This window comes from Xyrauchen texanus, chromosome 45 (genome assembly GCF_025860055.1).
Source record: "Xyrauchen texanus isolate HMW12.3.18 chromosome 45, RBS_HiC_50CHRs, whole genome shotgun sequence".
In the NCBI taxonomy this organism is placed as follows: Eukaryota; Metazoa; Chordata; class Actinopteri; order Cypriniformes; family Catostomidae; genus Xyrauchen; species Xyrauchen texanus.
Genome location: NC_068320.1, coordinates 5,682,737 through 5,698,322, shown reverse-complemented (window position 1 = coordinate 5,698,322; position 15,586 = coordinate 5,682,737). Strand labels below are relative to the sequence as shown.

Genomic DNA, 15,586 nt, shown 5'->3' with positions numbered 1-15,586 from the left:
TATATTTTTTTTTGTACATTTTGGCATTTTTATTACACTATTCATAAGAGAAATATTAAGGAATACTAAAGAGGGGGATGCATAACTCCAAATAATGGATGATGTAGATGGGGTGAAATGAGGTCCTGGGTCACTAAAGTCCTAAGGTATGCATTTAAGGGTTCAAATAAATGCCACTTGGTTTGATATTTTGTTATCTAATGCAGTTATATTTATACATTGTTTAGTGTGGCTTAAATGTCTATATGTGGGGCCACTGTAATTCTGAGAACAGTTAAATTTCACTTATTTTGCACATTTTATTTGCTTGGAATAACCTGAAGTTCTATTAAGTTGTGGGAGTAAATAGGAAGAGCTGATTATGATTAGATGAAATGATACCATTTTCACACACTTGTACACTCATAGACATGACAACTGAAGAGTTTTGCTAACAAGGATTTCCCAGCAAAAACTTGGTTTCATTCTGTATAACAAACCACAACCACACGTAACTGTCAAAATATAAAGAGCCAAGTCAGTCTCAAACCTCTTGCATGTTTACATCTTTGCTGTCAAATAGCCCACACACCAAATTTTGAATGCAAAATCACATAGTAAAGTCAACAAAAAATCCATTTGACATAATTAATGAGAAAAAAACTGTAGGCTGGGACTTGATTTAATGCAATGAGAGCTGATTGGATCGTGTAAAGTGGACATTCCAAACCAGAAAGGAGCAAGGTGGTTTGATAGGAGGGGGTATAAAATAAGAGGGACTGGTGATGTCATCTGAAAAAGAAAGTCGTTTCAGAGGCGGAAAATAAACCATAATAGCTACATTTGAAAAGTTAGTCAGATGGATGAATGGATGGATGTCATGGTTAGGTTGAATGGTCTGTGGATGTTGCTTGAAAGCTCTAGGACGAGTTACAGCCAGAAAGTTTGGTTTTGGGATCTTGAAAAATTCATCATGCCATTTGTTGAGCCAGTGTTGGTGTGTCAGGATGCTTAAACAATAAGTATTCGAAAATATTAGAATATTCAAAAGTGCCACAGAGCTACAGTGTTTACCCAGGAGACTCAACCAGCAAGTGACTTACAGTTGTCTCTGCATAATAAGCTGGGATAGGAGAAAGTATTTAACATCAAAACCTTTAGGGGAAAGTGTTTTATAAACAAATGCTCCACTTTTGAGTTTCTGTATGTATTTCCCTGCATGAAAAAGCTATCGGATTACTATCAAACACTACCTGCATTGTGTCATTAAAGCAGTATTAGTTTCCAAGGCTGTAAATCCAGTTAGAATGCAATAAAACACATTGTGAATTGTTTTACTCATGCTGTTATTTAATCAGTCAGGTTCTTAGTGCTGTGCAACTAATTTGGTGGTTTATTTTTGTGTGTGTGGATCCATAGAAAAGGGTCAGGTGTATAAGCAGAAGCGGCCCACCATGTATCCCCCCTGGAGCAGCACGTTTGACGCTCACGTCCACAGGGGAAGAGTGATGCATGTGGTGGTCAAGGACAAGACGGCAGAACTGAAGACGGAGGCCACAGTCCAGCTCGACACCCTAGCCTCACGCTGCAAGAAAGAGAACGGCAAACTGGAGATCTGGGTGAGCAAGTGTGTGTGTTTGCGTGGAACCTATGGCAATATATCTGTGTAAACTACTTTTTGGGTTTGCTTAAATTTGGATTCAAAATATAAACTATTGATTGTAAGTTATTGTATGTTATAATTTGATAACTTCAGATGTTTTTGTGAATTATAGTTGGAGCTGAAGCCACAGGGTCGGTTACTGATGGAAGCACGCTATTTTCTAGAAAGAAATGGTGAGTGTCTCCTTATTTCAGACACACACATCATTTCAAACACATTTCAGTCAATTTCACGATAACTGTCAAGAAATTATCAGGTCATATTTCACCCCAAAATAAAATAAAATAAATGGTACAATTAATAAAACAATAAAAATAGAAATTATAACATCAAATTAAATTAAAAATGTAATTATAAAAAATACAAATTGAATTCATAATAATTAAATAATTATCATGAATACAATGCCACAATGAAAAATGTAGGATCAAAATATAAAAAAAATTTTTTTTATTAAATTAAATAATAGAATAAGCTGTGATAGAAGATGAAATAAAATAAAATAAAATGACTTATACAATTAATACAAAATATTAAAACTAAAATAGAATAGAATAAATAATAATAGATACATTTTCATGAAAATAATGCAATATAAAATATAAAAATCCTTAAACAATATTAAATACTACTACTATTATTAATAATAATAATAAGAAATAAAATTAAAAAGAAATAACAATATAATTAATAAAGATGATAAGATTATTACAAAATTATTAATAATAGGTTAATTTTCATGAAAATAATGTCACAACACAAAATTAATGATCAAAATCTTAATACAAAAAAATTATAAATAAAATTAATAAAAACTTACAATAGAATTAATACAAAAATGTATAATAAAATTATTAAACAATTATTAATAATAGGTTCATTTGAATGAAAATAATGTCACAATGCAACATTAATTATCAAAATATTAATACAAATAAAATACAATTTAAAATAAGGTATTAAAATTAACAATAGAATAAATAATAATAGATAAATTATTATAACAAAAAATTAATAAAAACATTTTTATAATACAATTATTTAAAAAATATTAATAATGGGTTCATTTGAATGCAAATAATGTCACAATGAAATATTAATTATCAAAATATTAAAACAAAAATTCAAAATAATTCTTATGGTCTAAATAATATGCATAATTTTCTTTTTGCATAATAACATATTTGGGGTGAAATCTGACTGGACATTTTTTTCATGCGATTCATCCATTTGCACTTTAACATTATTGAAAGTTCATATAGATTTATCAATGTATTTTTATTAGCATTGCATTTGCAAAATAATTTATTAATTTATAAATTAAATAATTTATTATACTCTCCATACACATGTACAGAATTTCTGTATAGACTGCATAAATGCCGAGCTCAAATGTAATTCTTGCACTTACACTCACGCTTCATAGATGCTGCAGGTCATGGTGAAGATGATGGAGAGAGTGAACAGGAAAAAGACGGGATGTTTGCACTACATCACAGACGAGGAGCCATCAAACAGGCCAAAGTTCATGTGGTCAAATGTCACGAGTTCACTGCCACCTTTTTCCCTCAGCCTACGTTCTGTTCAGTCTGCAAGGAGTTTGTCTGGTACTGACCACATTTTCAATCAAATTTAAAATAATTTCTACACGGTCTTCTAGACAAAAGGCCCTATTGTAAGAGCACCATTCCTTAAGCACAGCACTATGAGATATGTAATACGCAAGTCAATGGGCATGGCCATGAAGTTTGGTTCACTTTGGATACATGTTTGTTAGCGAAATTGCATGTGCAAAGTGCAAATGGGCAGGGTCAAGTGCAATTTAATTCGGAGGTTCTTCTCTGGCTATTGCACCATCTGTGTCCTATTATATATTTAATTTACTGTCAAACGGCGTCAAAAAAAATGAAGACAGGCCATTCATAAAATTTTGGTGATGTAAATGGTCTGTATGCAATGCATTCTGTGGGACTTTCTGGGACTGTTGGCTGTCGTCCTGCTCGCCAGTTTGCTTGAAAAATTATTTTCTTTTCTCCTATTGGCCATTGTTTTGTAATATCTATTTGTTATATGTTTCTCTGTTTAATGTTTTATGTTTATTTCTGTATAGCGTTCTTAAGCTTTGGAAAGGCACTATAGGCCTACTAAATAAATCCAATATTATTAATAATAATCATTGAAAACTACTGCCACACAAATTATAGCTAGTGATTGATAGCTCTTTGATGTCATCTGCTGCTTGAATCCCCGAGCTGCAAATGCTGGAACCGAGTTTAGACTTTGGTTCTCAGACATCTCAGTGCGATGACCTGTCTCTCAGAAAAACAGCAAATTGCGCTTTGTACCTCTTTATTATGATACAGTACACCCACAGTTTGCGTGCATACACCCGAGGTAGCGCAAGCACTCCCACCCACGCCAACTTGCGCTTTGCACTGGTGCGAAAATTGCGCTTGGAATTAGCGCTTTCACAAAAATGGATAAGTTAAACTGGAGTTGAGCAGAACTAAATATTTATTTATATACTAACATACACCGATCAGCCACAACATTAAAATCACCTACTTAATATTGTGTAGTTCCCCCTCGGGCCGCCAAAACAGCACCAAACCTCATCTCAGAATAGCTTCCTGAGATACTAGTATTATTATCTGAGTTACTATAGACTTTGTCAGCTCAAACCAGTCTGGCCATTCTGTTGACCTCTCTCATCAACAAGGAGTTCCCAACTGCAGAACTGCCACTCACTGGATGTTTTTTGGTTTTTGGCACCATTCTGAGTAAATTCTAGTTTTGTGTGAAAATCCCAAGAAATCAGCAGTTACAGAAATACTCAAACCAGCCCGTCCGGTACTAACAATCATGCCACGGTCCAAATAACTGAGATACCATTTTTCCCCTTTCTGATGGTTGATGTGAACATTAACTAAAGCTCCTGACCCATAGCTGCATGATTTTATGCACTGCACTGCTGCCACACAATTGGCTGATTAGATAATCGCATGGATGATTGTTGGTGCCAGACGGGCTGGTTTGAGTATTTCTGTAACTGTTGATCTCCTGGGACTTTCACACTCAACAGTCTCTAGAATTTACTCAGGATGGTGCCAAAAACAAAAAACATCCAGTGAGCAGCAGTTCTGCAGATGGAAACACCTTGTTGATGAGGTCAACAGACAAAGTCTACGGTAACTCAGATAACCACTCTGTACAATTGTGTTGAGAAGAATAACATCTCAGAATGCTATTCTGAGATGGGGGTTGGTGCTGTTTTGGTGGCACGAGGGGGACCTACACAATATTAGGCAGGTAGTTTTAATGTAGTGGCTGACTGGTGTACAGTAACATCATGAAACATATAGGTGAATATTTTAGCCATTTAACATGTGTCATGGTTTTTTCTCCTGCTCCAGGGGCCTGAATAAACAGGGATATCAGTGTCGACGTAAGTCATTTTTTTACATCCTCATGGTTGTTGTGGTTCCTTGAAAGTTTCTTAATGAGTTTCCATTAAACCAGTGTCAGAACTTTCTTTTTTTTTCAGAATGCAATGCTGCCATCCATAAAAAGTGTATCGACAAAGTAATTGCCAAATGCACAGGCTCAGCAATAAATAGTAAAGAAACCATGGTAACTATATTTACTGTAATACTTTCAACTATTTCTGTGCATTTTGTTTGTACATTTGGGTGAATCTCACAAAACCTGTCAAACATTTCCAAATTTCACTTCAAAATCAAAAGATACAAATAAGATTTTATTTTTATTTTTTTACTTAAAGAAAATTCAAAAATGGGAATGACTGATTATGCATAACAGTAATGAGAATTAGGGGAAATTGTGTGTGTCACAAAAAATCTTAATAGTTCTTAACATACTTTATTTTCTAGTGTTGTTATTGTTAGTTTTGAATTTTTATATCAATGTAAAATATTTTTATATTTTCTCATATATAATGTTATTTTGTTATTTACATATAGCAAAATACATATGTATATACAAGTATTTTTAGTTTTTCATTTTATTTTTATATTTTTTATAGTTTAAGTATTCAGTAGTCAGTAAGGGACCTTTGGACCACTTGTCCAACTGTAATAGAATTATGGCTCCAGCTAAGCTGTTGTAGGCGTCAGAAGAAAGTATTTAAGAAAAAACTAAAGAAAATTAATCATCTTTCTCAGCTTCCTTCCTCTTTTTGTAGGTGTCAGAAGACAATTTTGCGACATAACTGCTTCTTAATGACAATTATAAATGACATATTGAAACCCTCCATGTGATAGTGTGTGTGTTTCCTAATGACGTCAACACTAAATCTGTTTATGTATGTGTTTCAGATCCACAAAGAGCGCTTTAAGATTGACATGCCTCACAGATTTAAGGTGTATAACTACAAGAGCCCGACGTTCTGCGAGCACTGTGGGACTTTGTTGTGGGGTATCGCTCGCCAGGGCCTTAAATGTGAAGGTGATGCATTATAAGACTACATGTGAACTATGCCAACTATGAATGTCAGATATGAGTATCTTTGACATGCTGTTGATTACCACAAAAAATTATTTCGACTCTTCCCTCAATTTGTAAAATAAAAGTTGTTTACATAAAAATTCACTTTTGAGGTCTATGCGGAATGGCATTGCCCTGGGATAAACGATAAAATACACACGTTTCATGCATTAATTTAGTGTGATAAAATCACACATCTTGTTCATCCACCTAGAAATGTAGTCCCACCTCTAAAAGACAGTTTAGACAACTTTACAGCTCAAAACATAGCTCCTAGCAGTACGCCAAGCCAAGACAAGCAAGTTTTCACTAAGCCATCGCAAAGAGTTCAAGTAATACAGAAGTACAAATTTAAGACTAGGCTGGGTGTAGTTCACAACTATGAATATATACCAAAATGGAAGTCTGTTTCCTGCTAAGATACAGTAGCATAACCTACAGTAAGCATGCTAACCAATTAGCATGTTAAACTCGCATATTCTACTTGGAGATACTGAAAACTGAAGACATAATAAATGTCTATCATACAGAAATATTAAATTATATTTGTCGACTTCGCCAGCTTTGTTGAGAATAAAACCAGATTCAACTGCGGCTCCACTAGGGCTAGGCGATAAACCAATATTGATATTTACCAGGAAAAAAAATCAGTATCGATGATAAACGTTTTAGTTTTTTTTTTATGTTATTTATCTAAATGATCGGATCAGGTATGTGTCACTAAAAACGCAAGCAGTCTGGCAAAGTTAGACATACAACTAGATAACTGAATCACAGTCATAAAATCAGCCTGTTAGAAAGTATGTATGGAATGATATTAATCTCATTATTATTAATGAATGCACACACAATTATTCATGTACTAGATACATTTTGTGAATGTATTTTACTAACCACAAACAAATGCCATTTGATTTGAATCTGTGGAATTCGGGATTGAATGATTGTGCGGCGATTTGTACAAATACAGACATGTTTGCAAATAAACATGTTCTGTTCTACATTAATAAATCAAAAATTGCTCATGCAAAAATTAATCCGTGCATTTGTGGATCAGAACACGCACGTGCATTTATTGACATCTTGTTCGAATCGATCGTGTTCGGTTCATTTGGATTTTGAGACTTCCTTTTCGCAGTTTACAGCATTCCACCCACACGTACACACACACAACTAACGAACAAGCCAGTGCTATTCATTAACGTGAACACGATTCGTAAATGTGTGTCACTATACAATGAAACAAATGCTTTTCAACCGGTGTCTGTAGAATTAAGAATTACATAAATGTGCAGCAATTTGTACAAATAAAGTCATGTTTGTGAGTATAAATGTTCTGCTTTGCATTAAAGTGTGACAATTTCCGCGTGCAAAAAGGAATCCGTGCATTTCTGGATCAGGCGACACGCGTGCATTTATTGATTCCTTGTTCGAGTCGATCCTGTTCGGTTCATTTGGATTTTGAGACTTGTTTTCCGCACTTTCAGCATTGAGGATCCACACGCAACTGAAAAGCAAGGCAGGCAGCTACCACTAGATGGCAGTCGCAGAGAATTACCGAGTTGGCCTGCCCTGGTTTGAGAACAGGTGATAATGGACATTTTGGCATTCTCCCGAAGAACCTTTAAAACATGGATAATACCATTTTAAACCAACAAGCTGGTTGGGTAAGTAACACTAATCTTTTTTTCTTTTTTTTCTTTTATTGCATACTGAAAAGAAGAAAAAAAAAGTAACTTCCCATAGACTAGCAAGTTAAAAACAATGTACATTTGATATATTTGACATATTAATTACATTTTATAAATATTCATTTGATGAGATATTAACAAAAAATGTTGGCTCTTCATTATGTATGTTATATTATTGTTTAGAGTGCGAGCTGATCAGGGAGGAGAGAATGCTGGCGTGGCTCGTCTGATGTTTTCTGTACGTGGAGAAACTGCAAGAAAAACAAAACTAAGGACACTTGTGACAAATGTCAAAAGGTAGTGTGTGGGATCTACACATGGAAGGTAGAGAGTACAAGTGTTGAGTAATTGATCCACAAGCGTCAGTGAATGATGTGCGGGGTTTGCCCCCAAAACAGCCAGATGCCTTGTTCAAGTGAGCCCACTTTTAGGAGAATTTGTTCATAATGATTTTACAGCATACTATTTTCATAATAGTTTTACAGCATGATATGTTTGCTCACAGTAAAACAAATATTGCTTTCTAAATCAGTTCGTTTTCCCCCAGTTTAGCGAATGTTCATATTCTTTATTAACTGTTTTGGCCATTTTGGGTTTGGCCTATATGTGTTTCATACATGTCTAAGGTTTTTACTATGCATTGAAATACACATTGGTGATGTTTTTATAAGCTATTGTATAGATTTTACAAAGAAAATAATTTAATATAAATAATCAAAGTTGCATCTGTAATCAGCTACAATAGCAAGTTCTGTGATTTTCGATGAACTAATACATTTTCACATTCATTAGAATTTAAATTTCGTGTCCTGGTGTTTATTATTAATATAACAGATTAATTTATTCATGGATTTCGATTCCAGTGGTGGCTGCATAGGATTGTTTCCAATTCGTGTTGTCCAAATATTTCCAATAACTCCAGAGCGTTGTAAAGTCCAAAAATCAACATGTTTTGATAAAATATAGATTTAATCATTTCCCAAATTCACAACATGTTTTTATCTAACGAAATATTCCGCCTCAATCCATGTTTGTTGGCGTTTAGACTTTCAAAAACATCTTCACTGTGGTGAAAAAACTTGATGGACACAAAGCGAGGCACGCACCTTCCGGGGCAGTCTAGCAGCTAATATATATATATATTTTGTATAGTCTAGCACTATTATATATTACAAAAAAAGATTGTATTATATTGGACTATCTACGTTCGCTTGGCGCTCCGTGCTCCATTTAATCCATATTATTCTATTTTATTCTAATTGAGGATTTTGTTCGAGGATTTTGACATTTTTTAGGGTGATGACGTCATAAAATATGACGACAGACATTAGAAGCTTCATTCTAAAACCTCAATAGAAGTGTCGAATATAAATATGACATGACATTTGGTACAGTCTAGTATGAACGGTCAGAATGACCACTATGGCCATTCTAGTAGTTATAGAATTCCGGTAGTTCTAGTGTTAAATGCAAGTACAAGTCTATTGCTTGATTAGTGTCCTTTGGAAGATCAAAGAGTGTCTCAGCCATGACAGTATTACAAATGTCATAGACAGTAATGTCTTTGAAGGCCAAGTTTAAAATATATCTCTATAGATTCATGCGCATCCATGCTCTCAGTATCTTTGAGTAAATGAATGATGGCAATGACGCAATCGGAAAAGAGCTATACACACACCAGAAACTGTAACGCGTGCGCACGCGAAAGTCTCTTAGATTTATTTTTTTTTTGCACAGGTCACTTCGGGGGCTCCGACCATTAGGAAGATGCTCGTGGAAATTCTATAACTAGCCTACTAGAATGGCCATAGTGGTCATTCTGACCGTTCATACTAGACTGTACCAAATGTCATGTGATATTTACATTCGACACTTCTATTGAGGTTTTAGAATGAAGCTTCTAATGTCTGTCGTCATATTTTATGACGTCATCACCCTAAAAAATGTCAAAATCCTCGAACAAAATCCTCAATTAGAATAAAATAGAATAATATGGATTAAATGGAGCACGGAGCATAGCTGAACGTAGATAGTCCAATATAATACAATCTTTTTTTGTAATATATAATAGTGCTAGACTATACAAAATATATATATATATATTAGCTGCTAGACTGCCCCGGAAGGTGCGTGCCTCGCTTTGTGTCCATCAAGTTTTTTCACCACAGTGAAGATGTTTTTGAAAGTCTAAACGCCAACAAACATGGATTGAGGCGGAATATTTCGTTAGATAAAAACATGTTGTGAATTTGGGAAATGATTAAATCTATATTTTTTCAAAACATGTTGATTTTTGGACTTTACAACGCTCTGGAGTTATTGGAAATGTTTGGACAACACGAATTGGAAACAATCCTATGCAGCCACCACTGGAATCGAAATCCGTGAATAAATTAATCTGTTATATTAATAATAAACACCAGGACACGAAATTTAAATTCTAATGAATGTGAAAATGTATTAGTTCATCGAAAATCACAGAACTTGCTATTGTAGCTGATTACAGATGCAACTTTGATTATTTATATTAAATTATTTTCTTTGTAAAATCTATACAATAGCTTATAAAAACATCACCAATGTGTATTTCAATGCATAGTAAAAACCTTAGACATGTATGAAACACATATAGGCCAAACCCAAAATGGCCAAAACAGTTAATAAAGAATATGAACATTCAGCTAAACTGTGGGAAAACGAACTGATTTAGAAAGCAATATTTGTTTTACTGTGAGCAAACATATCATGCTGTAAAACTATTATGAAAATAGTATGCTGTAAAATCATTATGAACAAATTCTCCTAAAAGTGGGCTCACTTGAACAAGGCATCTGGCTGTTTTGGGGGCAAACCCCGCACATCATTCACTGACGCTTGTGGATCAATTACTCAACACATGTACTCTCTACCTTCCATGTGTAGATCCCACACACTACCTTTTGACATTTGTCACAAGTGTCCTTAGTTTTGTTTTTCTTGCAGTTTCTCCACGTACAGAAAACATCAGACGAGCCACGCCAACATTCTCTCCTCCCTGATCAGCTCGCACTCTAAACAATAATCTAACATACATAATGAAGAGCCAACATTTTTTTGTTAATATCTCATCAAATGAATATTTATAAAATGTAATTAATATGTCAAATATATCAAATGTACATTGTTTTTAACTTGCTAGTCTATAGGAAGTTACTTTTTTTCTTCTTTTCAGTATGCAATAAAAGAAAAAAAAGAAAAAAAGATTAGTGTTACTTACCCAACCAGCTTGTTGGTTTAAAATGGTATTATCCATGTTTTAAAGGTTCTTCGGAGAATGCCAAAATGTCCATTATCACCTGTTCTCAAACCAGGGCAGGCCAACTCGGTAATTCTCTGCGACTGCCATCTAGTGGTAGCTGCCTGCCTTGCCTTTCAGTTGCGTGTGGATCCTCAATGCTGAAAGTGCGGAAAACAAGTCTCAAAATCCAAATGAACCGAACAGGATCGACTCGAACAAGGAATCAATAAATGCATGCGTGTCTTCTGATCCAGAAATGCACGGATTCCTTTTTGCACGCGGAAATTGTCACACTTTAATGCAAAGCAGAACATTTATACTCACAAACATGACTTTATTTGTACAAATTGCTGCACATTTATGTAATTCTTAATTCTACAGACACCGGTTGAAAAGCATTTGTTTCATTGTATAGTGACACACATTTACGAATCGTGTTCACGTTAATGAATAGCACTGGCTTGTTCGTTAGTTGTGTGTGTGTACGTGTGGGTGGAATGCTGTAAACTGCGAAAAGGAAGTCTCAAAATCCAAATGAACCGAACACGATCGATTCGAACAAGATGTCAATAAATGCACGCGTGTCTTCTGATCCACAAATGCACGGATTAATTTTTGCGTGAGCAATTTTTGATTTATTAATGTAGAACAGAACATGTTTATTTGCAAACATGTCTGTATTTGTACAAATCGCTGCACAATCATTCAATCCCGAATTCCACAGATTCAAATCAAATGGCATTTGTTTGTGGTTAGTAAAATACATTCACAAAATGTAACTAGAACATGAATAATTGTGTGTGCATTCATTAATAATAATGAGATTAATATCATTCCATACGTATGCCTGTTAGCATGCAGCTCTGCTCTGTAGCCACTAGCTATCCAGCTAATGCTATTTTGTTGTGTACCAAACAAGACAGCACTGACAATGAAATACAGCTATCGATTGAACACAACAACAACTCCGACATCAACACCGTTGCTGTTTAGTTATCTACTATTTAAAGTTTTTTACTAGTTAAAAGTTTTTTCATGATCCATAGCGATGTCACAAGCAAGAAAGTATTTCTTCTTTTTCTTGTATAGTGTTTATTGGCAGTTGGCAATCCAGTTTATGGTGCATTACTGCCACCTACTGAGCTGTACTGTGGAGTCAAACGTCAGCTGAAAATGATGAAATTGGCTCAGTTTTATCGAAAGGAGGTCACACGCACCTTATGTAAGAAAAAATCCTAAACTAAGTGTACATTACAAGGTAGCTTACCCTCTGAAGTTTAATTCATTCTTGAGGTCCAAAAAATTTGTGGAATGCAGTTCCGCCCCATTAATCATATGAAATGTATATCGTGATAAATATTGATATCGAACGATATGAAAACAAAATAGTGATAATTTTTTTGGCCCTATCGCCCAGCCCTAGGCTCCGCCCCATCAGAGCGTGGCCCTTATTAACACACATTTGTATATGGAAGAAATAATAAGAATAAAAGGACTTGTTTTATATAAGAATAAAAGGACTTGTTTAAGAATAAAAAAAAAAATGTTTACATTTCCCATTAGTAATTGATAAGCGCATTACTATAAACATGTTGCTTTACCTACTGTAAATTTTTGTTTGTTTTTACTAACTGAGATTAAAAAAAAAGAAAAAAAATTCTGTGGTAATCAACACAGATGCTGTCAGTAGATGTTATTTTAATTTAGAAATATTTCCTTTGTTTTATAGCCTTCTTACTTTAATTTAATATTGTGTTTTGAATGTGTTTCCATTGCAGAGTGTGGCATGAATGTTCACCATAAATGTCAGAAGAAAGTAGCTAACCTTTGTGGTATCAACCAGAAGCTAATGGCAGAGGCTCTGGCTATGATTGAGAGCACTCAACAGGTCAGAAGACTCACACTCCTGCTAAACCACAGATGTTATGCAGCTAGACATGTCATGGTAGAAATGCAACACCATTTACCACAGCATACCACAAATTTGCATTTATTTACAACTAGCCTGTGCTTAATAGTAAGACAGTACAAATGAATGCTACATAAGACCTGAAACATGCAAGTACTGTTTGTGAATGCAAATGCTTCTAGTTATGCCAAAATTTTACAAATCATTGTGTTCTAAAATGTGTTAGAAAGCAATCCATATTGCAACACAAGTAAGTGTGTTGCAATATGGCAACAAAGCAGCCTAAATATGATTTGCATACATTATGTGGTACAGATAAATATGTGTGTGTTTCTGTCAATCACAGGCTCGGAGCTCCAGGGATCCTGAGATCATTGGTCGTGAGGGGCCAGTGGGCGAAGGTCAGGCTGGGGTCACCCGAGAGCCCTCAGGCCACTTACCAATTTCTCCCCTCACATCTGCGCCAGCATTACCACGCAAAGGTATGTGTTTGAGACTTTGTGCCGTATTAGAGCATGACCAAACTGTGCAGTAGTTCAACTGATAGAGCATTGCACTTACAATGCGAATGACTGGGATACAAGTCATGAAGAGCACGCAAGTAAGTCAAATGTGTCATAGAATCCCCACAAAATGAAGTGGTTGCTTTAGCCATTACGCTTTCCATCTCACATTTGCTTTTTATGGCACTATCGGTTAGGTATATGTTTAGGTTTGAGGTTTAGGTTAGGGAGGTTGGTTTTGTTTATTTAAAACTCCATAAAGCATTAACCTTAAAATTCTCATCTGTTTGGGAGAAAATGTAACTCACTTTTAGGGCTTTATAGTGGACTTTTCACTTCAGAACTGCCATGATATAAGCAAGAAAGCAAGTAATATAATTCTACAAAAATATCAACACATTCACACATTTTTCATAAGATCAGTTTTGACGGATTCCAACTAACTAAAGATGGTGATGCTTTCAAATCATATCAGATACTACCTGATGTTATCATGTCGCTAAGCTAAGAACTTGATACTCTATTTTTCCAATATTTTGGAATAATGTACAGATTTTGCTCTTATGCAAATTGGTACTTTTATTCACCAAAGTGGCATTCAACTGATCACAATGTATAGTCAGGACATTAATACAATGAAAAATTACTATTACAATTTGAAAACAAATTTCAGAACTTCTTATACTACTTCAAAGCAATGACAGCTTTGCAAATCCTTGGCATTCTAGCTGTCAGTTTGTCCAGATACTCAAGTGACATTTCATCCCACAATTCCTGTAGCACTTGCCATAGATGTGGCTGTCTTGTCATGCACCTTACAGACTAGCTAATCCCACAAAACTCAATTGAGTTAAGATCCATAACACTCTTTTCCAATTATCTGTCCAATGTCTGTTTCTTTGCCCTCTCTAATCCTTTCTTTTTGTTTTTCTGTTTCAAAAGTTGCTTTTTCTTTGCAATTCTTCCCATAAGGCTGCACCCCTGAGTCTTCTCTTTACTGTTGTACATGAAACTGGTGTTGAGCGGGTAGAATTCAATGAAGCTGTCAGCTGAGGGCATGTGAGGTGTCTACTTCTCAAACTAGAGACTCTGATGTACTTATCTTCTTGTTTAGTTGTACATCTGGCCTTCCACATTTCTTTCTGTCCTTGTGGTGTACACCTTTGTATGCAATTTCTAGCATTGTATAGCCTTCATTCCTCAAAATAATGATTGACTGACGAGTTTCTAGAGAAAGTTGTTACTTTTTTTGCCATTTTTGAACTAATATTGACCTTAAGACATGCCAGTCTATTGCATACTGTGGCAAATCTATATATTTTATGTATATGGATATATATATATGGGGTCTGCCTAGACTTGATCAAAAAATACTTTTTTCAAATAGTGATGGTGCTGTTTTTTACATCAGTAATGTCCTGACTATACTTTGTGATCAGTTGAATGCCACTTTGGTGAGTTAAAGTACCAATTTCCTTCTGAAACTGCAAAATCTGTACATTATTCCAAACCTTTGGTCGCCAGTGTATATTTCCTTCATATGTTTGCTTCCTACTGTATGGACTAGTCTTTGCATCTGTAGTCTGTTGCCGAGGTGGGCTGCTCACAAGGTTTTGGAACAGAGTTATTGATTCAGTATTAATGCAATCCTGTTATCCAGTGTCCAAAGATTTTCTATTCCTCCCTAAAGAGCAGCAGACTATAGCATGGGATGCCCCGACTGAGTGCGGCAAGCCAAGCCTAACTGAAGAACCTGAGCCATTGTATGCCACTCCACGCAAAGAGCACCGCAAATTTGTCCTAGACAACTTCACTCTGCACAAGATGCTGGGCAAGGGAAGTTTTGGAAAGGTAAGAGAAGCACTCTAGACACATCTTAGCAGCATATTGACATATTTAATTGAATAAATTGTATGTCAAAGTGACAGTGGACTTTACAAGTTCTGTTAATAGGGGCCATTTTGTAGGCCAAACCCAATGACCAAGGATTCCCTGTGGAATTTCTACATTTTAGATTTTTGGTTTTCCTTTAACACATAAAATATGGTCTTAGGTTTACAT

General features: G+C 35.1%; 1 protein-coding gene across 2 annotated transcripts in view; it reads left to right on the top strand.

Moving 5' to 3' along the window:
- LOC127637629 (protein kinase C theta type-like) overlaps positions 1-15,586 on the top strand; it is a 38,002-nt gene that overhangs the window by 12,880 nt on the left and 9,536 nt on the right. For both annotated transcript variants that reach the window (XM_052118787.1, XM_052118788.1), the window contains 9 exons: positions 1,399-1,598; positions 1,755-1,815; positions 3,069-3,249; positions 5,056-5,087; positions 5,187-5,272; positions 5,977-6,106; positions 12,892-13,001; positions 13,369-13,504; positions 15,216-15,376. In XM_052118787.1, coding sequence (XP_051974747.1) covers positions 1,399-1,598; positions 1,755-1,815; positions 3,069-3,249; positions 5,056-5,087; positions 5,187-5,272; positions 5,977-6,106; positions 12,892-13,001; positions 13,369-13,504; positions 15,216-15,376 — 1,097 coding nt within the window. The remainder of the gene's footprint in view (positions 1-1,398; positions 1,599-1,754; positions 1,816-3,068; positions 3,250-5,055; positions 5,088-5,186; positions 5,273-5,976; positions 6,107-12,891; positions 13,002-13,368; positions 13,505-15,215; positions 15,377-15,586) is intronic.